Source organism: Chaetodon auriga, chromosome 4 (genome assembly GCF_051107435.1).
Source record: "Chaetodon auriga isolate fChaAug3 chromosome 4, fChaAug3.hap1, whole genome shotgun sequence".
Lineage (NCBI taxonomy): Eukaryota > Metazoa > Chordata > Actinopteri > Chaetodontiformes > Chaetodontidae > Chaetodon > Chaetodon auriga.
In genome coordinates this window covers 17,305,215-17,329,267 of record NC_135077.1, presented here as the reverse complement: position 1 = coordinate 17,329,267, position 24,053 = coordinate 17,305,215, and the positions used below count along the sequence as shown (strand labels likewise).

The 24,053-nt window shown below is 43.3% G+C and overlaps 5 protein-coding genes across 11 annotated transcripts; 4 read left to right on the top strand and 1 right to left on the bottom strand.

Moving 5' to 3' along the window:
• Positions 1-787: 787 nt before the first annotated feature.
• LOC143319051 (cytochrome P450 3A40-like) lies at positions 788-4,062 on the top strand. Its single transcript, XM_076727619.1, has 13 exons — positions 788-858; positions 980-1,073; positions 1,153-1,205; positions 1,464-1,563; positions 1,657-1,770; positions 1,924-2,012; positions 2,131-2,279; positions 2,433-2,560; positions 2,659-2,725; positions 2,815-2,975; positions 3,144-3,370; positions 3,473-3,635; positions 3,973-4,062. The coding sequence occupies exons 1-13, from the start codon at positions 788-790 to the stop codon at positions 4,060-4,062; spliced, it is 1,506 nt and encodes a 501-aa protein (XP_076583734.1).
• A 2,512-nt stretch (positions 4,063-6,574) lies between these two features.
• Positions 6,575-10,074, bottom strand: LOC143319050 (uncharacterized). Its single transcript, XM_076727618.1, has 3 exons — positions 9,895-10,074; positions 8,935-9,029; positions 6,575-8,735 (listed from the first exon to the last, which is right to left on the bottom strand). Exons 1-3 carry the CDS (start codon positions 10,072-10,074, stop codon positions 6,575-6,577), a joined length of 2,436 nt encoding a protein of 811 aa, XP_076583733.1.
• A 997-nt stretch (positions 10,075-11,071) lies between these two features.
• LOC143319322 (cytochrome P450 3A40-like) lies at positions 11,072-14,410 on the top strand. Of its 4 annotated transcripts, none has more exons than XM_076728194.1 (13): positions 11,072-11,142; positions 11,264-11,357; positions 11,509-11,561; positions 11,771-11,870; positions 11,964-12,077; positions 12,231-12,319; positions 12,438-12,586; positions 12,745-12,872; positions 12,971-13,037; positions 13,127-13,287; positions 13,456-13,682; positions 13,775-13,937; positions 14,275-14,410. In XM_076728194.1, the coding sequence occupies exons 1-13, from the start codon at positions 11,072-11,074 to the stop codon at positions 14,362-14,364; spliced, it is 1,506 nt and encodes a 501-aa protein (XP_076584309.1). In that variant the 3' UTR covers positions 14,365-14,410. The 4 variants fall into 4 exon arrangements, with proteins under 4 accessions (XP_076584309.1, XP_076584312.1, XP_076584311.1 ...); XM_076728197.1 differs by having other exon boundaries at positions 12,745-12,877; positions 12,973-13,037; XM_076728196.1 differs by having other exon boundaries at positions 12,745-12,880; positions 12,973-13,037.
• Positions 14,411-16,125: 1,715 nt separating this feature from the next.
• LOC143319049 (cytochrome P450 3A40-like) lies at positions 16,126-19,422 on the top strand. Its single transcript, XM_076727617.1, has 13 exons — positions 16,126-16,196; positions 16,318-16,411; positions 16,563-16,615; positions 16,815-16,914; positions 17,008-17,121; positions 17,275-17,363; positions 17,482-17,630; positions 17,803-17,930; positions 18,029-18,095; positions 18,185-18,345; positions 18,514-18,740; positions 18,833-18,995; positions 19,333-19,422. Exons 1-13 carry the CDS (start codon positions 16,126-16,128, stop codon positions 19,420-19,422), a joined length of 1,506 nt encoding a protein of 501 aa, XP_076583732.1.
• A 780-nt stretch (positions 19,423-20,202) lies between these two features.
• Positions 20,203-23,516, top strand: LOC143319313 (cytochrome P450 3A40-like). Of its 4 annotated transcripts, none has more exons than XM_076728176.1 (13): positions 20,203-20,273; positions 20,395-20,488; positions 20,568-20,620; positions 20,877-20,976; positions 21,070-21,183; positions 21,337-21,425; positions 21,544-21,692; positions 21,851-21,978; positions 22,077-22,143; positions 22,233-22,393; positions 22,562-22,788; positions 22,881-23,043; positions 23,381-23,516. In XM_076728176.1, exons 1-13 carry the CDS (start codon positions 20,203-20,205, stop codon positions 23,468-23,470), a joined length of 1,506 nt encoding a protein of 501 aa, XP_076584291.1. In that variant the 3' UTR covers positions 23,471-23,516. The 4 variants fall into 4 exon arrangements, with proteins under 4 accessions (XP_076584291.1, XP_076584290.1, XP_076584289.1 ...); XM_076728175.1 differs by having other exon boundaries at positions 21,851-21,983; positions 22,079-22,143; XM_076728174.1 differs by having other exon boundaries at positions 21,851-21,986; positions 22,079-22,143.
• The last annotated feature ends 537 nt before the right edge of the window (positions 23,517-24,053 follow it).

The following is a 24,053-nucleotide window of genomic DNA, read 5'->3' as shown; positions in this document are numbered from 1 at the left end:
GAGATCCCAAGAGAGGCTGCAGAAGTAACAGGAACTCTCAGCAGATTGTTGTTCACACTTGTGAACATCAAAAACATGTCTTGGCCACTTTAGGTGTCATGATATCAAAATGTCCTGTCTGAATTTAGCTTAGCTTTAGCTAGCTAACGTATAACTATATACATACAACTTACTAACAGGGAGCTAAGAGGAGTATTACATTGTAGATTTGAAGGCTCTGTAATATATAGCTTAAGAAACCTGGCAAACATTTTAACATTAAATAGGAATGCAGACTGCACCTTAATTTACAAAAAACAGTTACTTTACCTCCTTCCCTCTGTTGACTCTGATGCTCTGTCTGAAATGAAAATGGCCTCCGCAAGAGGCAGTGTGTGACATGTGGACGTGCAGGTTGTCCAAGGCAGTTTTGCAGGGGCAATACTATATACTATACTCATTCAGTTGAGTCAACTCAGAAATCTGAGTTACATGGACTGCTCTGATTTAACTGAGGAGGACTGAGATACTTTTAGTTGGACAGAATAAGGAGAATGAGTTGATGTAACAAAAGACCCAAATTCATTTGGACACAATAATGCAGCATCACAGATCAAAGAACTAATAAAGCTTGATAAATAGAAATGCTGCTTGATCAATGATTTACTTGACATGGCCTCACTGCCATTGGTGGAACTCTCACACACCTCAGCTGGCCTGTGTAGCAGGGGATAAAAGCCTGTGGTCGTGATTTGAGGCTTTTGTGGAACTTGTTCTGTGCTTGACAGAAGAGAGAAGTCTTGCAGAGATGGACCACCTCCTCTATTTCTCCGCTGAGACATGGACCCTCCTGACTGCTTTCATCACACTGCTCTATGTGTGAGTGTTTAAGAATATGCATCACAGGTATTTGTACTGTGCTGTACGTGTGATTGGCTGTGTGTATAATAATTCCCTCTCTTCTATCTCTGTATTTTTCTCTTTCTTTCTCTTTGCACAGGTACACATGGTGGCCATATGGAATATTTAAGAAAATGGGCATCCCTGGTCCCAAACCAATCCCCTTTATCGGCACTATGCTGGCATATAGAGAGGTTGGTTGGTAAATATATTTGTCAAAAGTGGACTGAAAGGGGTGTTCAGGTCATGATCTCTATATTGTTATTCTTGTAGGGATTCATTAACTTTGACACTGACTGCTACAAGAAATATGGGAAAACATGGGGGTAAGTCTGCATGCCGTAATATGTGTGTGTGTGTGTGTGTGTGTGTGTGTGTGTGTGTGTGTGTGTGTGTGTGTTTATGCATGCAAATGTGCATCTGATCATTGTCCTTGGAGCTGCTTGTCTGTCATTACAAAGTAGCTCTATAGTGTCATTTATACTTGTTTTACAATGGTAGATTTGCATGTGACTACAAAAACATCTCACCTGGAGTTTTATTATTTTTACTCTCATAATCTGTTCTGTTCTTTTCACATCCAGCATCTTTGATGGCCGTCAGCCTGTGCTGTGTATCGCAGATCCTGCCATGATAAAAACTATTCTGATAAAGGAGTGTTACTCTTTCTTCACTAACCGCAGAGTATGCACTCTCAACATCTTACGACATTCAATCACTGATTATGGTTGCTGTGTCTAAGTTGAACTCTCCTCACGTTTGCTAACTCTGTTCCAGAACAACCATCTGAATGGACCGTTGTACGATGCTGTGTTCAACGTTGAGAATGAAGAGTGGAAGAGGATCCGCAGTGTCCTTTCTCCCTCCTTCACCTCAGGAAAACTGAAAGAGGTACCACCCTCTCCTGCTCTGTCCCTTCTCTGCCCTTTATCGCATGGAGAACAGAATATTTCTCTCTGCAGCAGGAATTGTACTCTGTACTCTGTTTTCCAGTATTTTAGTAAGCCTGTGTGTAACTCTTACCTGTCTCTGTCTGTGCCTCAGATGTTGGCCATAATGAAGCAGCGCTCTGCTACCATGATCGCCAACATGAAGAAGAAGGCAGACAAGGATGAGCCCTTAGAGCTGAAGGAGTGAGAAGACTTCACACTCCAACATATTCCATTCATTTGAAGCTATTCCAGAAAATGCATAAAGTTAACTGGTTATAAGCATGAAAGGACATCACTGATGTGTTTGTGTGCTCTTTAGATTCTTTGGATCCTACAGTATGGATGTTGTAGCCAGCGCAGCCTTCGGTGTAGACATTGACTCACTCAACAACCCCTCAGACCCCTTCGTTACCAACATCAAGAAGATGCTGAAGTTTGATCTTCTCAACCCTCTCCTCATCATTTCTTGTACAAATATCATTTCATTTCTGTAAAATCCAGCTATTTGTCATTGTGTCTTTCATCTGGCTGGTAAACCAAAAATATCTGTGCTAGTTAATTTGAATGTTTACAATCTTTCCTCTTTCCTTAATAAATGTGTTGCTTTCTGCTTAATTCCAGGTGTCTTTCCCTTTCTGGGTCCTATTTTTGACAAGTTTGAGGTTTCCCTTTTCCCTGTGTCAGTCATGAAGTTCTTTTACGCTGCAGTGCAGAAGATCAAATCTGAACGAGAGGCCAGCAAGCAAAGGGTATGGCTGTCTGTGAATGTGTGTATGCATATATATACATGTGTATCAGGAGATTCAGAATTAAAATCAAAGCTGTTCTCATACATGTCTACTGTTAGAGTCGAGTGGACTTCCTTCAGCTGATGATGGACTCCCAGAAAAACAGTCACTCCGGACAGGATAAAGGTGACACGCATACAAATACACCATCTACACACACATCAAAGCACAACTTAAAGCTTTTCTAAAATCACATCTCCTTGCTGTCTCCCCAGGTTTAAGCGATCACGAGATCCTTTCTCAATCGATGATTTTCATCTTTGCTGGCTATGAGACCACCAGCAGCTCTCTCTCTTTCTTGGCTCACAATCTGGCGACAAACCCTCACGTCATGAAACAGCTGCAGGAGGAGATCGACTCCACCTTCCCTAACAAGGTACGCTGGGAGTGGAAGGAGGAAAATATTTGAGATAGCTGGAGGATGTCAAAGTGATTAAAGCTGTTGTTATGGTTAACATGCTTATTGACACATCCAGCAGGTAACCTGAGTGGCATGAGTAAGAATACACAGCGTATGTGTATGTGTGTCTCTGTGTCTGTGTAGGCTCCAGTTGAGTATGAAGCTCTGATGCAGATGGAGTATTTAGACAGCGTCATCAACGAGTCTCTCCGAATGTACCCCATTGCTCCACGTCTGGAGCGTGTGGCCAAGTCAACTGTGGAGATAAATGGCATTGTGATTCCAAAAGGTATGATTGTCATGGTACCCACGTGGCCCCTGCACCGGGACCCTAATCTGTGGCCTGAGCCAGAGAAGTTCAAACCTGAGAGGTATGGAAAGGATTTATATGTTTGTGTTTTTACAAAACAGCCACAGAAAGGACCTATTTCCTGATTTCTCGTATTAATATATTTGTGTGCGTGTGCCCTCAGGTTCAGCAAGGAAAACAAGGGGACCATTGATCTGAACACGTACATGCCTTTTGGGGCAGGGCCCAGGAACTGCATAGGGATGCGATTTGCTCTGGTGTCCATGAAACTCGTACTGGTGGAGATCCTGCGGAGGTACAGCTTCTCTGTGTGTAAGGAGACTCAGGTGAGAACACACATGTTCATCTTTACACTGCTTGTTTTTGGTTCATGGGTAATCCTGTTGATGGTTATACTGTGGATTATATAACACGAACTGTAGCCAGTCATCTGTATTATTAGAATCTGTCTGTTCAAAGAACAAAAGCCACTATCCAAGACACTGAACAAGAATTAAATTAATACCACGTCTGCTAAAATAGCACACTTCATAAAATATCAGCTCTTTGAGTGAGTTTTCTACCCTCTGTGATGTTGCCATTTGTTTGCAGATTTGAAAAAACATGTCTGAGTTTTATGCACTGTTGACTCTTATTTTCTCTTCACATGTAACTTCCTTCCAGGTCCCCATAGAGCTGGACTCCCCTGGCATGATCTACCCTAAACAACCAATCAAGCTGAAGTTGGTGCCACGGTCTGAACTGGCAAAATAAATATTTAAAAAAATAAACAAGACAAAGGATAATCAGTAATAATCACTATGCTGTAGATCTATTATGCATAGACACTGAGTCAATTTTTCATTATTGTTATCATGGTAATACTACAGTTGTGTTTATATCTGTATGGGTTACTTCTCATAATTGCTCCTGTGCAAGCTGCGAATAATATTCATCCTGAAGTGGGTGACAAACAGATCATTTGTAAAGCCTGTGTTAACAATAAAGGATAGTTTGGATCTTCCTCATGCACACTGTCATCTTTATACGTGATGTGATCTCTGTTATAACATGACGTGGCTGTACAATAGCAGCATGATATTGATTCTTACAATGAAGTTCTACAAATATGACAGACATTTCTTAGCCAAGTCAAGCATTTAGAGGTGCGGTGGACAATATAACAAAAAATGTCTGTCAATATACTTTAAAACCACACAACAGCACTCTCTATTGTCTCAGTGTTTGAGCACACAGTTAAATCAACACTTTTCTGACAACAAAAGCTTTACTGAAGGAGGTTCTGCTAATTGTTGCAGGCTGATCGTGCAGACTTTCATTAGATTTCACAGGTGATCATGTGTTTCTTTCCACACTGTGTGTAAACTACAGGACTGACATAAAAAGTCAAAGTAAAAGTATTAATATTACACTGTAAAAATACTGTACATAAAGATGAACGCATGTACATCTTCAATCTAACCAACAGGAGTTGAAGAAACATTGAAAATTTACAATTTACCTCTTTTAAATGGGCAGAGGTGAAGGAAGGAGTGAGGATGTTACGAATACGTTTCCATTCATCATCCTCAACAATGGACACTGAGTCACAGAGTTCCCCATTCAGACGGAGGTTCTAAAGGCACATAGTGTCGCACAAGTGGAACAGCTGTTAATGCTAATACCATGGACAAAAAGCTTGTTGCACTTTTACTGACATTGAACAGTACACAAACATGTGCTGCCTGATGTTTGCAGGTAAAGATCGTGTGGTGTGTCAACGACATATCTTTTCATCTCTCCTGGGGTTTGTTCTCAACAAATTCCATCAAACGACCAAAACCTCCAATGAATAATATATGTGTAATCTGAGCATTACAGCCTCACAGGACCCCGAGTATGGACGTAACCTTTTATTTTGGCTTCACTAACGAAGACCACGCCACAGAGATGCAAGTTTGCAATCATTTTTAATGCGTCTTCTGATGGAGGAGAGCAGGGATGATGGAAAAGGGAAGGGGGGAGAAAGGATGAGGGTTGAGGGATGAGGGGATGGGGTCGAGGGATGAGGGGGGTGGGGTCGGGGGTGAGGGATGAAGGGGTGAGGGTCGAGGGATGAGGAGAGGAGGGGTGGGGTGAAAGGGGGTGAGAGCAGAAGAGCGGATGGTAGACTCTGGTGGGTGGATTGGAATGACTGATCGGTGTGGCTGGAGGTTCAGCGGCGAGAGGAGGCAGTGAAGGAAGAGACTCAGGGTGGGGCAGCTGTCTCTTCGGCTGTCCTTGGGTCACGCCGGTTGAGCCCCAAAGGAACTTCCAAGCGACAGCCGCGCTTGAGCGTTTCTGATGTCTCTCGGGTTGTTGTGGATATAAGTAAGGTAAGAAGGAGAAGACCAGCGACTGAGGATTTTAATGATGTGGTCAGGAATGCCCTGCTGAGAAGCGGTTGTAGCAGCACCGATGCGGAATGAATGGCCTGAGTACAGTTCGGGCTGAATACCGGATCTGAATAAGATTTGGCGGAGGTGATGGTGGAACCAGAAGCGTGTGGCTACGTGGCCGGTTTCTGAGATGAACAGTGGATCTCGGGGTGAAGCTTGATTGGTTAGTCTTAAACTAATGTAATCGCGGATGGGTTCATAAGGACTTAGGATTGAATTTTGTCGAAAGAGGTGGATGGGCTGGGGCGGGCCGGACTGATTGGTTTTGCTGTGTTTTAGGTGGAAGACAAGAGAGTCGGATGAAAGGATGGAAATGTCGGAGATGGCCGCGTGCCGGGATGGTTGGAAGTCCAGAGTGGTGGCGGTGAATTCAGAACAATGGAGGAAGCCAAAGAAAGCTAATAGGAACATAGATTCCAGTACTTTGTCTATGAAAGGAGACAGATAACCTGAGCGCAGAGTGGCTATGCATCGGGCCAGAAGGTCTGCGGTGAGAGGCAAGCGTTTTGGCTCTGAGCGAGGTTCAGTCTTGTGAAGACCTTTGATGGACATACGGATGTGAGAGTGGGATAAGGCGGGGCAAGGTGCTCCCGTTGCTAACTTGATGATGAAATTTATACCGCTGATATAGGCTTGTATGGTGGAAGATTTGATCTTTAGGGTTGAGTGGGCGAACGTGATGAAGTTGGTGAAGGTAAGGATGTCAAGAGATGGGAAAGGAAGGCTGAAGGAGGCATGGAAAGCTTTGAAGCAATTCCATCCGGTCAGATAGGAGGAAATCGTCCGGGGGGAGACGCTGTTTAGGATGGCGTCTTGAGAAGCAATCCGTAATCTTTCTAACTCGGGTCTTAGTTGAAGATGGTGGCTGAAAACAGTGGGACTGGCGTCGGAAAACGGTCGGAGGTAGGAGCCAATTGCCTGAATTTCTGGAAGGAGAAACGAGAAAGTGAGTCAGCGATTAAGTTTTTGTGGCCTGGGATGTGGGATGCTCGGATAATGAACTGGTGTTGAGCTGAAATTAAGGTGAGCCTGCGGATGAATTGCATGATGTCTAGGACATGCGATCTTCCTTTGTTGATAATGTTTATGACGGCGCTGTTGTCGGAGTGGATGACGATTATCTTTTTTGACCATTCGTGCCCCCAAAGAATGGCTGCTATCACGATGGGATATAATTCGCATATGGTGGAGGAAGGAGGGAGTGATGTGAATTCGTCAGGCCACATGGCCGAGAACCACTTTCCATTGTAGTAGCCGCCGAAACCGATGGAAGGGGCTGCATCTGTGAACAGGTGCATGTCTTCCTGCGCAGTGACGTGGTTGTCGTAAAAGAAGGAGATGCCGTTCCAGGACGAAAGGAACTGAAACCACAGTTTGAGTTCCATCTTGCATGTTTGGTCGAGCGTGACGTAGTTGTGGAGGGATGGGACGGAGGAGGCGATGGACAGGAGGTGAGACACGAAAGATCGGCCTTGGGGGATGATGCGAGTGGCGTGATGGAGGTGTCCTAGGAGTGACAGGAGTTGGTGTTTGGTGCACTTGTGGGCCAGGAGGAAGTTCGAAATGAGTAATGCGATTCTATGGGTTTTCTCGGGGGGCAGTGATGCTTGGAGTGAGACGGTGTTGAGTGTGATGCCGAGAAAGTCTAGGGATGTTTTGGGACCTTCTGTTTTGTCTGGGGAGATGGGGACTCCCAGTTCGTGGAATGTGGTGGTGAGGGTGGTGAGAGCCTTGGCTGGGGGGGAAGAAGGTGGTGAGATGGTAAGGAAGTCGTCTAAGAGGTGGATGACGTATGGGACTTTGTGGTTATTTGTGAGGATCCAGCAGAGTGATTCTGCGAGGGAATCGAATATTTTGGGACTGCTTTTGCATCCGAAGGTGAGGCGCACTGCGAAATAGTATGCACCCTTCCAGTGAACGCCAAAAAGGTGCCAGAAGTCGGGGTGGATGGGGAGGACTTTGAAAGCGCTGGTAATGTCTGCTTTGGACAACCAGGCTCCTTGGTCTGCTAGATGGATGAGGGAGATGGCGTGGTCAATTGTGGAATACTGCATGGAGAAGTCTGGACTAGGGATTAGGCTGTTGATGCTTGGAACGGATGAGCCGTGGGGGGATGAGAGGTCGATAATGAGTCTCTTTTTACCTGAATACTTCCTAGTGGCTATGCCAATTGGACTAATTCTGAATGTGGGGAAGGGTGGACTGGGAAAGGGGCCTATCATGAAGGCTTCTTTCACTTCTGCAGCGAGGAGTTTGTCTACGATATCTGGTTCTGATCTGGCTGACTGCAGGTTGTTGCATATATAAGAAAAATCAGGCATGGTCTGCAAACCCGGGTGGAAACAGTGGGTCAATCCCTGGATGAGGTAACTGACGAACTGGCGGTCGGGGTGGTTCTTTAGGGCAGCAGCTAAAGTGCAAATGTTAATGGGAGTGTTGAGGTACTTACACGGGTTAAGCGTGGTTGGGTTGTGGGGACAGGTGGGTCTGGAATGGGCTCCACCGCAGAAGGAGCAGGTGTGGAGGAATCGGCAGCTTGAGGCATTGCAACCTAGGTCGTTGAAATTGTTGCATACCATTCTCCCGCTTTGGAAGAGGACTGGCCTTCCTCTCCTGTCAACGCCTCTGGGGAGGGGGCCGATGGCGGTGGGCTGGGTGGGAGCTGGCTTGGGGGTGATGGTGGGTGGGGGGGCCGTGGATGGCAGACTGGGGAAGACCGTCGGTGTACGTTTATTTGGGGGTGCGGAGTGAGGTAGGGGGTTCATGAGGGTGCATTCTGTGGCTGTGTGGGAAGGTGCCCCGCATGATTGGCAGTTGAGGGAGGGGCGAGCGGCGAAAACGCGGCAATATAGCTCCGGGTCTAGTGCCCCCCAATAAGTTCCCTGGTTGAATTGGTGCAAGCGACCGGCGGCTTGGGAAGCGAAAAGTGTGTGATATGTGTAAAAGCCGTTACCGCCGAATCGCAGGGCTAAGTCCAGGATAATGGACAGGTAGTCGTCTAGCTCTGGTCTGCGGTTGGGGAAAACGGAACATATCGTGTCGCGGTACAAGGAAAAAGAGAATGCAAATTCGGTTGGTGTGAGTTCCTTGGAACGAGTGGGTGTTGGCTGTTTGAGGTGGAGGGGGCCTAGAACGGTTTGTATTTCTCTTGGGATATGCGGGTTGCATGTGGAAGGATGGATCAGTAGGGCTAGATCGACGTAGTTACCGGTGAGGATTTGTTGCCTGAGAGTAGGTGACACGGGTGATGGTCGGGCTGCTGTGGCTGGGCGTACTGGAGGTAGAGCGGTAGCTAGGGAGAAGCTGTTAGGTGGAGGGAGATAGGTGGGGAGAACGCTAAGTTCTGTTGCTTGCGGAGCTGTGGAAGGAAGAGGTACGTTAGGTGCATGATGGGAAACACTGAAAACATTGGGGTGATGGGGTAGGGGGTTGTGAGGGTGGGGGAGGGGAGGGGGAAAAGGAGAGACAGGAGGAAATGAGAGGTTTTGGTTGACTGCGTTGTAGGTCGCTGCTGTGAGGATGGGTGGAGCGATGGAGCTGGTGGGTAATGCGGTGTGAGCAGCAGTTGTGGCTGTTGCGGATGAAGTAGGAAGGTTTGGAGCGAGGGAAGAAGAAAGGATGCTGGGATGGAGGGATGCATGTGCTCGGGTTGATTGTGAAGTTTGGGGGGGGGGGGGAAGAGAGAATTAGAGGGCTCAGGAGGGAGGTGAGCATGAGTGTTGCTTGATACAACCTGACCATGAATCAGGGCTGATGAAGATTGTTGAGTTGCTTCGTCGTGCGGGCGATGTGTCGTGATGTCATCGGCGCCGGATACGGCGCGGCGCAGGAAATCCGGAAGCGCTTGGGACGTCCGGGAAGGAAGAGTTGTTGATTGCGAATAGTCATTGAGCAGTTTGAGGAGCTTTGTTTTTCTGTCGGAGCTATGGAAGCGGATGTTTCGCTGCTTGAGAGCGTGTCTCAGGCGGGCGACTGTCCATTTGGGTGAGTTAAGCGCTGAGGAGCGATCGGAGTGATGCCGTGGCGCGTGTTTATGGCGAAGGCTTCGCCTATCGCTTGCGCGCCTGGACCTCGGGCATGTGGGAGAGAGGCCTCTGTCGGGGACGTCGTTTTTTGGGCGGCGGAGACGGTATCTTCCCCTGTGGCTGGTGGCGGGCGACGGGCTGACTGTGTGGGAATTGTCGGATGATGAGGGCTGAGGTCGTTGGGTGAAGTGAACTTCTGAGCGCATCCTGGTTTGCTGGCGGCGCTGGATTTGCGGAGATGGCGGTGATTCGGGGACTTCTGGAGTTGGCTCCTCGTCGAACAGGTCGCTGTCCGAGGGGTTAAGGAAGAGTTCCTGCTCCATGCGTTGAGGTGTGTGTGTGTGTGTGTGTGTGTGTGTGTGTGTGTGTGTGTGTGTATATAATGGACCTAAAAAAAAAAGATATATATATATATATATATATATATATATATATATATATATATATATATATTTTTTTTTTTTATTTATTTATTTATTTATTTATTTATTTATTTTTTCCTCAATCGATGACTTGCGTGTCGTACGAGACGTGCGGAACGAGTCAAAGAGGAGATTGGATGCGTCAGGAGCGCTTAAATAACCTGGTACGTGATTAGGGTGTGTTTTGAGGCGTGGTCTTGTTCCTGAACCTAGTTATTAAACTACGTTTGAGATGTGGTCATGTTTACTGTGTTGTGTATTTTTCTACTGTGCAATAGTACAAAACAACAGGAAATATTTTATGGAGTCTTTCTATATATTATGCCCATATATATATAGTTGATTTTGTTCTTGTCTTTTTCTTTTACATAAGAACTCTGCATCCCTCCTTCCTGTGTAAGGACACAATAAAGGGGAAAAAGACAAGTTTCTGTCAGCCATGCATCCATGTATATATCTGGAAATGTCTTTGAATGAACACAGATTGCAAATACATATGTACTTAAGTACCTGAGTGTGTCTCTATATACATTCCTGTATCATTTGAATTCCAAATAGGAGACACTAACAGAATAATATTCTAAAAATAAATAAATAGTATATGTGTGTAAACATTTCTTAAAGCTGTTTCCATGACTTTTGCATGTGTCCTTCCCTAACACAAGCAGTATAATAATTTAGGTCGTAAATGCAGCATCACAGATCAAAGAGCTAAGAAAGCTTGATAAATAGAAATGCTGCTTGATCAATGATTTACTTGACATGGCCTCACTGCCATTGGTTGAACTCTCACACACCTCAGCTGGCCTGTGTAGCAGGGGATAAAAGCCTGTGGTCGTGATTTGAGGCTTTTGTGGAACTTGCTCTGTGCTTGACGGAAGAGAGAAGTCTTGCAGAGATGGACTACCTCCTCTATTTCTCCGCTGAGACATGGACCCTCCTGATTGCTTTCATCACACTGCTCTATGTGTGAGTGTTTAAGAATATGCATCACAGGTATTTGTACTGTGCTGTGTGTGTGTTTGCCTGTGTGTATAATAATTCCCTCTCTTCTATCTCTGTATTTTTCTCTTTCTTTTTCTCTGTACAGGTACACATGGTGGCCATATGGAATATTTAAGAAAATGGGCATCCCTGGTCCCAAACCAATCCCCTTTTTTGGCACTATGCTGGCATATAGAGAGGTTGGTTGGTAAATATATTTTTTCAGAGGCAATACACCATAGATTTACACCACATTTAAATGTAATTGTTCTTGTCACAAATATCCCCACCATGTTAAAGTGGACTGAAAGAGGTGTTCAGTTCATGATCTCTATATTGTTATTCTTGTAGGGCTTCATTAAGTTTGACACTGACTGCTACAAGAAATATGGGAAAACATGGGGGTAAGTCTGTGTGTCATACTGTGTGTGTGTGTGTGTGTGTGTGTGTGTGTGTGTGTGTGTGTGCGTGTGTGTGCGTGTGTGTGCGCGCGCTCTATAGTGTCATTTATACTTGTTTTACAATGGTAGATTTGCATGTGACTACAAAAACATCTCACTTGGAGTTTTATTATTTTTACTCTCATATTCTGTTCTATTCTTTTCACATCCAGCATCTTTGATGGGCGTCAACCTGTGCTGTGTATCACAGATCCTGCCATGATAAAAACTATTCTGATAAAGGAGTGTTACTCTCTCTTCACTAACCGCAGAGTATGTACTCTCAACATCTTACGACATTCAATCACTGATTATGGTTGCTGTGTCTAAGTTGAACTCTCCTCACGTTTGCTAACTCTGTTCCAGAACAACCATCTGAATGGACCATTGTACGACTCTGTGTTCAACATTGAGAATGAAGAGTGGAAGAGGATCCGCAGTGTCCTTTCTCCCTCCTTCACCTCAGGAAAACTGAAAGAGGTACCACCCTCTCCTGCTCTGTCCCTTCTCTGCCCTTTATCGCATGTAGAACAGAATATTTCTCTCTGCAGCAGGAATTGTACTCTGTATTCTGTTTTCCAGTATTTCAGTAAGCCTGTGTGTAACTCTTACCTGTCTCTGTCTGTGCCTCAGATGTTGGCCATAATGAAGCAGCGCTCTGCCACCATGATCGCCAACATGAAGAAGAAGGCAGACAAGGCTGAGCCCTTAGAGCTGAAGGAGTGAGAAGACTTCACACTCCAACATATTCCATTCATTTGAAGCTATTCCAGAAAATGCATAAAGTTAACTGGTTATAAGCATGAAAGGACATCACTGATGTGTTTGTGTGCTCTTTAGATTCTTTGGATCCTACAGTATGGATGTTGTAGCCAGCGCAGCCTTCGGTGTAGACATTGACTCACTCAACAACCCCTCAGACCCCTTCGTTACCAACATCAAGAAGATGCTGAAGATTAGTCTTCTCAACCCTCTCCTCATCATTGCTGGTACAAATATCATTTCATTTCTGTAAAATCCAGCTGTTTGTCATTGTGTCTTTCACCTGGCTGGTAAACCAAAAATATCTGTGCTAGTAAACTTAATTTGAATGTTTACAGTCTTTCCTATTTCCTTAATAAATGTGTTGCTTTCTGCTTAATTCCAGGTGTCTTTCCCTTTGTGGGTCCTATTTTTGAAAAGTTTGAGGTTTCCCTTTTCCCTGTGTCAGTCACAGAGTTCTTTTACTCTGCAGTGCAGAAGATCAAATCTGAACGAGAGACCAGCAAGCAAAGGGTATGGCTGTCTGTGAATGTGTGTATGCATATAGATACATGTGTATCAGGAGATTCAGAATTAAAATCAAAGCTGTTCTCATACATGTCTACTGTTAGAGTCGAGTGGACTTCCTTCAGCTGATGATGGACTCCCAGAAAAACAGTCACTCCGGACAGGATAAAGGTGACACGCATACAAATACACTATCTACACACACATCAAAGCACAACTTAAAGCTTTTCTAAAATCACATCTCCTTGCTGTCTCCCCAGGTTTAAGCGATCACGAGATCCTTTCTCAATCGATGATTTTCATCTTTGCTGGCTATGAGACCACCAGCAGCTCTCTCTCTTTCTTGGCTCACAATCTGGCAACAAACCCTCACGTCATGAAACAGCTGCAGGAGGAGATCGACTCCACCTTCCCTAACAAGGTACGCTGGGAGTGGAAGGAGGAAAATATTTGAGATAGCTGGAGGATGTCAAAGTGATTAAAGCTGTTGTTATGGTTAACATGCTTATTGACACATCCAGCAGGTAACCTGAGTGGCATGAGTAAGAATACACAGCGTATGTGTATGTGTGTCTCTGTGTCTGTGTAGGCTCCAGTTGAGTATGAAGCTCTGATGCAGATGGAGTATTTAGACAGCGTCATCAACGAGTCTCTCCGATTGTACCCCATTGTTCCACGTCTGGAGCGTGTGGCCAAGGCAACTGTGGAGATAAATGGCATTGTGATTCCAAAAGGTATGATTGTCATGGTACCCACGTGGCCCCTGCACCGGGACCCTAATCTGTGGCCTGAGCCAGAGAAGTTCAAACCTGAGAGGTATGGAAAGGATTTATATGTTTGTGTTTTTACAAAACAGCCACAGAAAGGACCTATTTCCTGATTTCCCGTATTAATACATGTGCCCTCAGGTTCAGCAAGGAAAACAAGGGGACCATTGATCTGAACACGTACATGCCTTTTGGGGCAGGGCCCAGGAACTGCATAGGGATGCGATTTGCTCTGGTGTCCATGAAACTCGTACTGGTGGAGATCCTGCGGAGGTACAGCTTCTCTGTGTGTAAGGAGACTCAGGTGAGAACACACATGTTCATCTTTACACTGCTTGTTTTTGGTTCATGGGTAATCCTGTTGATGGTTATACTGTGGATTATATAACATGAACTGTAGCCAGTCATCTGTATTATTAGAATCTGTCTGTTCAAAGAACAAAAGCCACTATCCAAGACACTGAACAAGAATTAAATTAATACCACGTCTGCTAAAATAGCACACTCCATAAAATATCAGCTCTTTGAGTGAGTTTTCTACCCTCTGTGATGTTGCCATTTGTTCGCAGATTTGAAAAAACATGTCTGAGTTTTATGCACTGTTGACTCTTATTTTCTCCTCACATGTAACTTCTATCCAGGTCCCCTTAGAGCTGGAGTCCCCCGCCCTGATCTACCCTAAACAACCAATCAAGCTAAGGCTGGTGCCACGGTCTGAACTGGCAAAATAAATAAATTTAAAAAAAAAACAAACAAACAAAATAAACAAGACAAAGGATAATCAGTAATAATCACTATGCTGTAGATCTATTATGCATAGACACTGAGTCCATTTTTCATCATTGTTATCATGGTAATACTACAGTTGTGTTTATATCTGTATGGGTTACTTCTCTTAATTGTTCCTGTGCAAGCTGCTATTAATATTCATCCTGAAGTGAGTGACAAACAGATCATTTGTAAAGCCTGTGTTAACAATAAAGGATAGTTTGGATCTTCCTCATGCACACTGTCATCTTTATACGTGATGTCAAGCATTTAGAGGTGCGGTGGACAATATAACAAAAAATGTCTGTTAATATACTTTAAAACCACACAACAACAGCACTCTCTATTGTCTCAGTGTTTGAGCACACAGTTAAATCAACACTTTTCTGACAACAAAAGCTTTACTGAAGGAGGTTCTGCTAATTGTTGCAGGCTGATTGTGCAGACTTTCATTAGATTTCACAGGTGATCATGTGTTTCTTTCCACACTGTGTGTAAACTACAGGACTGACATAAAAAGTCAAAGTAAAAGTATTAATATTACACTGTAAAAATACTGTACATAAAGATGAACGCATGTATGTCTTCAATCTAGCCAACAGGAGTTGAAGAAACTTTGAAAATTTACAATTTACCTCTTTTAAACGGGCAGAGGTGAAGGAAGGAGTGAGGATGTTACGAATACGTTTCCATTCGTCATCCTCAACAATGGACACTGAGTCACAGAGTTCCCCATTCAGACGGAGGTTCTAAAGGCACATAGTGTCGCACAAGTGGAACAGCTGTTAATATTAATACCATGGACAAAAAGTTTGTTGCACTTTTACTGACATTGAACAGTACACAAAAATGTGCTGCCTGATGTTTGCAGGTAAAGATCGTGTGGTGTGTCAACGACATATCTTTTCATCTCTCCTGGGGTTTGTTCTCAACAAATTCCATCAAACGACCAAAACCTCCAATGAATAATATATGTGTAATCTGAGCATTACAGCCTCACAGGACCCCGAGTATGGACGTATCCTTTTATTTTGGCTTGAGATGTGGTCATGTTTATTGTGTTGTGTATTTTTTTACTGTGCAATAGTACAAAACAACAGGAAATATTTTATGGAGTCTTTCTATATATTATGCCCATATATATATATATATATATATATATATAGTTGCTTTTGTTTTGTCTTTTTCTTTTACATAAGAACTCTGCATCCCTCCTTCCTGTGTAAGGACACAATAAAGGGGAAAAAGACAAGTTTCTGTCAGCCATGCATCCATGTATATATCTGGAAATGTCTTTGAATGAGCACAGATTGCAAATACATATGTACTTAAGTACCTGAGTGTGTGTCTATATACATTCCTGTATCATTTGAATTCCAAATAGGAGACACTGACAGAATAATATTCTAAAAATAAATAAATAGTATATGTGTGTAAACATTTCTGAAAGCTGTTTCCATGACTTTTACATGTGTCCTTTCTTAACACAAGCAGTATAATAATTTAGGTCATAAATGCAGCATCACAGATCAAAGAGCTAAGAAAGCTTGATAATCAGAAATGCTGCTTGATCAATGATTTACTTGATATGGCCTCACTGTCATTGGTTGAACTCTCACACACCTCAGCTGGCCTGTGTAACAGGGGATAAAAGCCTGTGGTCGTGATTTGAAGCTTTTGTGGAACTTGTTCTGTGCTTGACGGAAGAGAGAAGTCTTGCAGAGATGGACCACCTCCTCTATTTCTCCGCTGAGACATGGACCCTCCTGATTGCTTTCATCACACTGCTCTATGTGTGAGTGTTTAAGAATATGCATCACAGGTATTTGTACTGTGCTGTGTGTGTGTTTGCCTGTGTGTATAATAATTCCCTCTCTTCTACCTCTGTATTTTTCTCTTTCTTTTTCTTTGCACAGGTACACATGGTGGCCATATGGAATATTTAAGAAAATGGGCATCCCTGGTCCCAAACCAATCCCCTTTTTTGGCACTATGCTGGCATATAGAGAGGTTGGTTGGTAAATATATTTTTTCAGAAGCAATACACCATAGATTTACACCACATTTAAATGTAATTGTTCTTGTCGCAAACATCCCCACCATGTTAAAGTGGACTGAAAGAGGTGTTCAGTTCATGATCTCTATATTGTTATTCTTGTAGGGCTTCATTAAGTTTGACACTGACTGCTACAAGAAATATGGGAAAACATGGGGGTAAGTCTGTGTGTCATACTGTGTGTGTGTGTGTGTGTGTGTGTGTGTGTGTGTGCGTGTGTGTGTGTGTGTGTGTGCGCTCTATAGTGTCATTTATACTTGTTTTACAATGGTAGATTTGCATGTGACTACAAAAACATCTCACCTGGAGTTTTATTATTTTTACTCTCATATTCTGTTCTATTCTTTTCACATCCAGCATCTTTGATGGGCGTCAGCCTGTGCTGTGTATCGCAGATCCTGCCATGATAAAAACTATTCTGATAAAGGAGTGTTACTCTCTCTTCACTAACCGCAGAGTATGTACTCTCAACATCTTAAGACATTCAATCACTGATTATGGTTGCTGTGTCTAAGTTGAACTCTCCTCACGTTTGCTAACTCTGTTCCAGAACAACCATCTGAATGGACCGTTGTACGATGCTGTGTTCAACGTTGAGAATGAAGAGTGGAAGAGGATCCGCAGTGTCCTTTCTCCCTCCTTCACCTCAGGAAAACTGAAAGAGGTACCACCCTCTCCTGCTCTGTCCCTTCTCTGCCCTTTATCGCATGGAGAACAGAATATTTCTCTCTGCAGCAGGAATTGTACTCTGTATTCTGTTTTCCAGTATTTCAGTAAGCCTGTGTGTAACTCTTACCTGTCTCTGTCTGTGCCTCAGATGTTGGCCATAATGAAGCAGCGCTCTGCCACCATGATCGCCAACATGAAGAAGAAGGCAGACAAGGATGAGCCCTTAGAGCTGAAGGAGTGAGAAGACTTCACACTCCAACATATTCCATTCATTTGAAGCTATTCCAGAAAATGCATAAAGTTAACTGGTTATAAGCATGAAAGGACATCACTGATGTGTTTGTGTGCTCTTTAGATTCTTTGGATCCTACAGTATGGATGTTGTAGCCAGCGCAGCCTTCGGTGTAGACATTGACTCACTCAACAACCCCTCAGACCCCTTCGTTACCAACATCAAGAAGATGCTGAAGATTAGTCTTCTCAACCCTCTCCTCGTCATTGCTGGTACAAATATCATTTCATTTCTGTAAAATCCAGCTATTTGTAATTGTGTCTTTCATCTGGCTGGTAAACCAAAAATATCTGTGCTAGTAAACTTAGTTTGAATGTTACAGTCGATATAGTGACACTCTTTCCTATTTCCTCAATAAATGTGTTGCTTTCTGCTTAATTCCAGGTGTCTTTCCCTTTCTGGGTCCTATTTTTGACAAGTTTGAGGTTTCCCTTTTCCCTGTGTCAGTCATGAAGTTCTTTTACGATGCAGTGCAGAAGATCAAATCTGAACGAGAGGCCAGCAAGCAAAGGGTATGGCTGTCTGTGAATGTGTGTATGCATATATATACATGTGTATCAGGAGATTCAGAATTAAAATCAAAGCTGTTCTCATACATGTCTACTGTTAGAGTCGAGTGGACTTCCTTCAGCTGATGATGGACTCCCAGAAAAACAGTCACTCCGGACAGGATAAAGGTGACACGCATACAAATACACCATCTACACACACATCAAAGCACAACTTAAAGCTTTTCTAAAATCACATCTCCTTGCTGTCTCCCCAGGTTTAAGCGATCACGAGATCCTTTCTCAATCGATGTTTTTCATCTTTGCTGGCTATGAGACCACCAGCAGCTCTCTCTCTTTCTTGGCTCACAATCTGGCGACAAACCCTCACGTCATGAAACAGCTGCAGGAGGAGATCGACTCCACCTTCCCTAACAAGGTACGCTGGGAGTGGAAGGAGGAAAATATTTGAGATAGCTGGAGGATGTCAAAGTGATTAAAGCTGTTGTTATGGTTAACATGCTTATTGACACATCCAGCAGGTAACCTGAGTGGCATGAGTAAGAATACACAGCGTATGTGTATGTGTGTCTCTGTGTCTGTGTAGGCTCCAGTTGAGTATGAAGCTCTGATGCAGATGGAGTATTTAGACAGCGTCATCAACGAGTCTCTCCGAATGTACCCCATTGCTCCACGTCTGGAGCGTGTGGCCAAGGCAACTGTGGAGATAAATGGCATTGTGATTCCAAAAGGTATGATTGTCATGGTACCCACATGGCCCCTGCACCAGGACCCTAATCTGTGGCCTGAGCCAGAGAAGTTCAAACCTGAGAGGTATGGAAAGGATTTATATGTTTGTGTTTTTACAAAACAGCCACAGAAAGGACCTATTTCCTGATTTCCCATATTAATACATGTGCCCTCAGGTTCAGCAAGGAAAACAAGGGGACCATTGATCTGAACACGTACATGCCTTTTGGGGCAGGGCCCAGGAACTGCATAGGGATGCGATTTGCTCTGGTGTCCATGAAACTCGTACTGGTGGAGATCCTGCGGAGGTACAGCTTCTCTGTGTGTAAGGAGACTCAGGTGAGAACACACATGTTCATCTTTACACTGCTTGTTTTTGGTTCATGGGTAATCCTGTTGATGGTTATACTGTGGATTATATAACACGAACTGTAGCCAGTCATCTGTATTATTAGAATCTGTCTGTTCAAAGAACAAAAGCCACTATCCAAGACACTGAACAAGAATTAAATTAATACCATGTCTGCTAAAATAGCACACTCCATAAAATATCAGCTCTTTGAGTGAGTTTTCTACCCTCTGTGATGTTGCCATTTGTTTGCAGATTTGAAAAAACATGTCTGAGTTTTATGCACTGTTGACTCTTATTTTCTCTTCACATGTAACTTCTATCCAGGTCCCCTTAGAGCTGGACTCCCCTGGCATAATCACCCCTAAACAACCAATCAAGCTGAAGCTGGTACCACGGTCTGAACTGGCAAAATAAATAAATTAAAAAAACAAACAAACAAACAAAAAAACCAGACAAAGGATAATCAGTAATAATCACTATGCTGTAGATCTATTATGCATAGACACTGAGTCCATTTTTTCATCATTGTTATCATGGTAATACTACAGTTGTGTTTATATCTGTATGGGTTACTTCTCTTAATTGTTCCTGTGCAAGCTGCTATTAATATTCATCCTGAAGTGAGTGACAAACAGATCATTTGTAAAGCCTGTGTTAACAATAAAGGATAGTTTGGATCTTCCTCATGCACACTGTCATCCTTATAAGTGATGTGATCTCTGTTATAACATGACGTGGCTGTACAATAGCAGCATGATTTTGAATGAAGTTCTACAAATATGACGGACATTTCTTAGCCAAGTCAAGCATTTAGAGGTGCGGTGGACAAAATAACAAAAAATGTCTGTCAATATACTTTAATACCACACAACAACAGCACTCTCGATTAAATCATATATGTGTGTAAATATTTCTCAAAGCTGTTTCCATGACTTTTGTATGTGTCCTTTCTTACCGTAAGCAGTATAATACTTTAGGTCACAAATGCAGCATCACAGATCAAAGAACTAATAAAGCTTGATAAATAGAAATGCTGCTTGATCAATGATTTACTTGACATGGCCTCACTGCCATTGGTTGAACTCTCACACACCTCAGCTGGCCTGTGTAGCAGGGGATAAAAGCCTGTGGTCGTGATTTGAGGCTTTTGTGGAACTTGTTCTGTGCTTGACGGAAGAGAGAAGTCTTGCAGAGATGGACCACCTCCTCTATTTCTCCGCTGAGACATGGACCCTCCTGATTGCTTTCATCACACTGCTCTATGTGTGAGTGTTTAAGAATATGCATCACAGGTATTTGTACTGTGCTGTGTGTGTGTTTGCCTGTGTGTATAATAATTCCCTCTCTTCTACCTCTGTATTTTTCTCTTTCTTTCTCTTTGCACAGGTACACATGGTGGCCATATGGAATATTTAAGAAAATGGGCATCCCTGGTCCCAAACCAATCCCCTTTATCGGCACTATGCTAGCATATAGAAAGGTTGGTTGGTAAATATATTTGTCAAAAGTGGACTGAAAGGGGTGTTCAGGTCATGATCTCTATATTGTTATTCTTGTAGGGATTCATTAACTTTGACACTGACTGTTACAAGAAATATGGGAAAACATGGGGGTAAGTCTGCATGCCGTAATATATGTGTGTGTGTGTGTGTGTGTGTGTGTGTGTGTGTGTGTGTGTGTGTGTGTGTGTGTGTGTGTGTGCATCTGATCATTGTCCTTGGAGCTGCTTGTCTGTCATTACAAAGTAGCTCTATAGTGTCATTTATACTTGTTTTACAATGGTAGATTTGCATGTGACTACAAAAACATCTCACCTGGAGTTTTATTATTTTTACTCTCATATTCTGTTCTATTCTTTTCACATCCAGCATCTTTGATGGGCGTCAGCCTGTGCTGTGCATCGCAGATCCTGCCATGATAAAAACTATTCTGATAAAGGAGTGTTACTCTCTCTTCACTAACCGCAGAGTATGTACTCTCAACATCTTAAGACATTCAATCACTGATTATGGTTGCTGTGTCTAAGTTGAACTCTCCTCACGTTTGCTAACTCTGTTCCAGAACAACCATCTGAATGGACCATTGTACGATGCTGTGTTCAACGTTGAGAATGAAGAGTGGAAGAGGATCCGCAGTGTCCTTTCTCCCTCCTTCACCTCAGGAAAACTGAAAGAGGTACCACCCTCTCCTACTCTGTCCTTTCTCTGCCCTTTATTGCATGTAGAACAGAATATTTCTCTCTGCAGCAGGAATTGTACTCTGTACTCTGTTTTCCAGTACTTTAGTAAGCCTGTGTGTAACTCTTACCTGTCTCTGTCTGTGCCTCAGATGTTGGCCATAATGAAGCAGCGCTCTGCTACCATGATCGCCAACATGAAGAAGAAGGCAGACAAGGATGAGCCCTTAGAGCTGAAGGAGTGAGAAGACTTCATACTCCACCATATTCCATTCATTTGAAGCTATTCCAGAAAATGCATAAAGTTCACTGGTTAAAAGCATGAAAGGACATCACTGATGTGTTTGTGTGCTCTTTAGATTCTTTGGATCCTACAGTATGGATGTTGTAGCCAGCGCAGCCTTCGGTGTAGACATTGACTCACTCAACAACCCCTCAGACCCCTTCGTTACCAACATCAAGAAGATGCTGAAGTTTGATCTTCTCAACCCTCTCCTCGTCATTTCTGGTACAAATATCATTTCATTTCTGCAAAATGCAGCTGTTTGTAATTGTGTCTTTCATCTGGCTGGTAAACCAAAAATATCTGTGCTAGTAAACTTAGTTTGAATGTTTACAGTCTTTCCTATTTCCTTAATAAATGTGTTGCTTTCTGCTTAATTCCAGGTGTCTTTCCTTTTCTGGGTCCTATTTTTGACAAGTTTGAGGTTTCCCTTTTCCCTGTGTCAGTCACAGAGTTCTTTTACTCTGCAGTGCAGAAGATCAAATCTGAACGAGAGGCCAGCAAGCAAAGGGTATGGCTGTCTGTGAATGTGTGTATGCATATATATACATGTGTATCAGGAGATTCAGAATTAAAATCAAAGCTGTTCTCATACATGTCTACTGTTAGAGTCGAGTGGACTTCCTTCAGCTGATGATGGACTCCCAGAAAAACAGTCACTCCGGACAGGATAAAGGTGACACGCATACAAATACACCATCTACACACACATCAAAGCACAACTTAAAGCTTTTCTAAAATCACATCTCCTTGCTGTCTCCCCAGGTTTAAGCGATCACGAGATCCTTTCTCAATCGATGTTTTTCATCTTTGCTGGCTATGAGACCACCAGCAGCTCTCTCTCTTTCTTGGCTCACAATCTGGCGACAAACCCTCACGTCATGAAACAGCTGCAGGAGGAGATCGACTCCACCTTCCCTAACAAGGTACGCTGGGAGTGGATGGAGGAAAATATTTGAGATAGCTGGAGGATGTCAAAGTGATTAAAGCTGTTGTTATGGTTAACATGCTTATTGACACATCCAGCAGGTAACCTGAGTGGCATGAGTAAGAATGCACAGCGTATGTGTATGTGTGTCTCTGTGTCTGTGTAGGCTCCAGTTGAGTATGAAGCTCTGATGCAGATGGAGTATTTAGACAGCGTCATCAACGAGTCTCTCCGATTGTACCCCATTGCTCCACGTCTGGAGCGTGTGGCCAAGTCAACTGTGGAGTTAAATGGCATTGTGATTCCAAAAGGTATGATTGTCATGGTACCCACGTGGCCCCTGCACCGGGACCCTAATCTGTGGCCTGAGCCAGAGAAGTTCAAACCTGAGAGGTATGGAAAGGATTTATATGTTTGTGTTTTTACAAAACAGCCACAGAAAGGACCTATTTCCTGATTTCCCGTATTAATACATGTGCCCTCAGGTTCAGCAAGGAAAACAAGGGGACCATTGATCTGAACACGTACATGCCTTTTGGGGCAGGGCCCAGGAACTGCATAGGGATGCGATTTGCTCTGGTGTCCATGAAACTCGTACTGGTGGAGATCCTGCGGAGGTACAGCTTCTCTGTGTGTAAGGAGACTCAGGTGAGAACACACATGTTCATCTTTACACTGCTTGTTTTTGGTTCATGGGTAATCCTGTTGATGGTTATACTGTGGATTATATAACATGAACTGTAGCCAGTCATCTGTATTATTAGAATCTGTCTGTTCAAAGAACAAAAGCCACTATCCAAGACACTGAACAAGAATTAAATTAATACCACGTCTGCTAAAATAGCACACTCCATAAAATATCAGCTCTTTGAGTGAGTTTTCTACCCTCTGTGATGTTGCCATTTGTTCGCAGATTTGAAAAAACATGTCTGAGTTTTATGCACTGTTGACTCTTATTTTCTCCTCACATGTAACTTCTATCCAGGTCCCCTTAGAGCTGGAGTCCCCCGCCCTGATCTACCCTAAACAACCAATCAAGCTAAGGCTGGTGCCACGGTCTGAACTGGCAAAATAAATAAATTTAAAAAAAAAACAAACAAACAAAATAAACAAGACAAAGGATAATCAGTAATAATCACTATGCTGTAGATCTATTATGCATAGACACTGAGTCCATTTTTCATCATTGTTATCATGGTAATACTACAGTTGTGTTTATATCTGTATGGGTTACTTCTCTTAATTGTTCCTGTGCAAGCTGCTATTAATATTCATCCTGAAGTGAGTGACAAACAGATCATTTGTAAAGCCTGTGTTAACAATAAAGGATAGTTTGGATCTTCCTCATGCACACTGTCATCTTTATACGTGATGTCAAGCATTTAGAGGTGCGGTGGACAATATAACAAAAAATGTCTGTTAATATACTTTAAAACCACACAACAACAGCACTCTCTATTGTCTCAGTGTTTGAGCACACAGTTAAATCAACACTTTTCTGACAACAAAAGCTTTACTGAAGGAGGTTCTGCTAATTGTTGCAGGCTGATTGTGCAGACTTTCATTAGATTTCACAGGTGATCATGTGTTTCTTTCCACACTGTGTGTAAACTACAGGACTGACATAAAAAGTCAAAGTAAAAGTATTAATATTACAC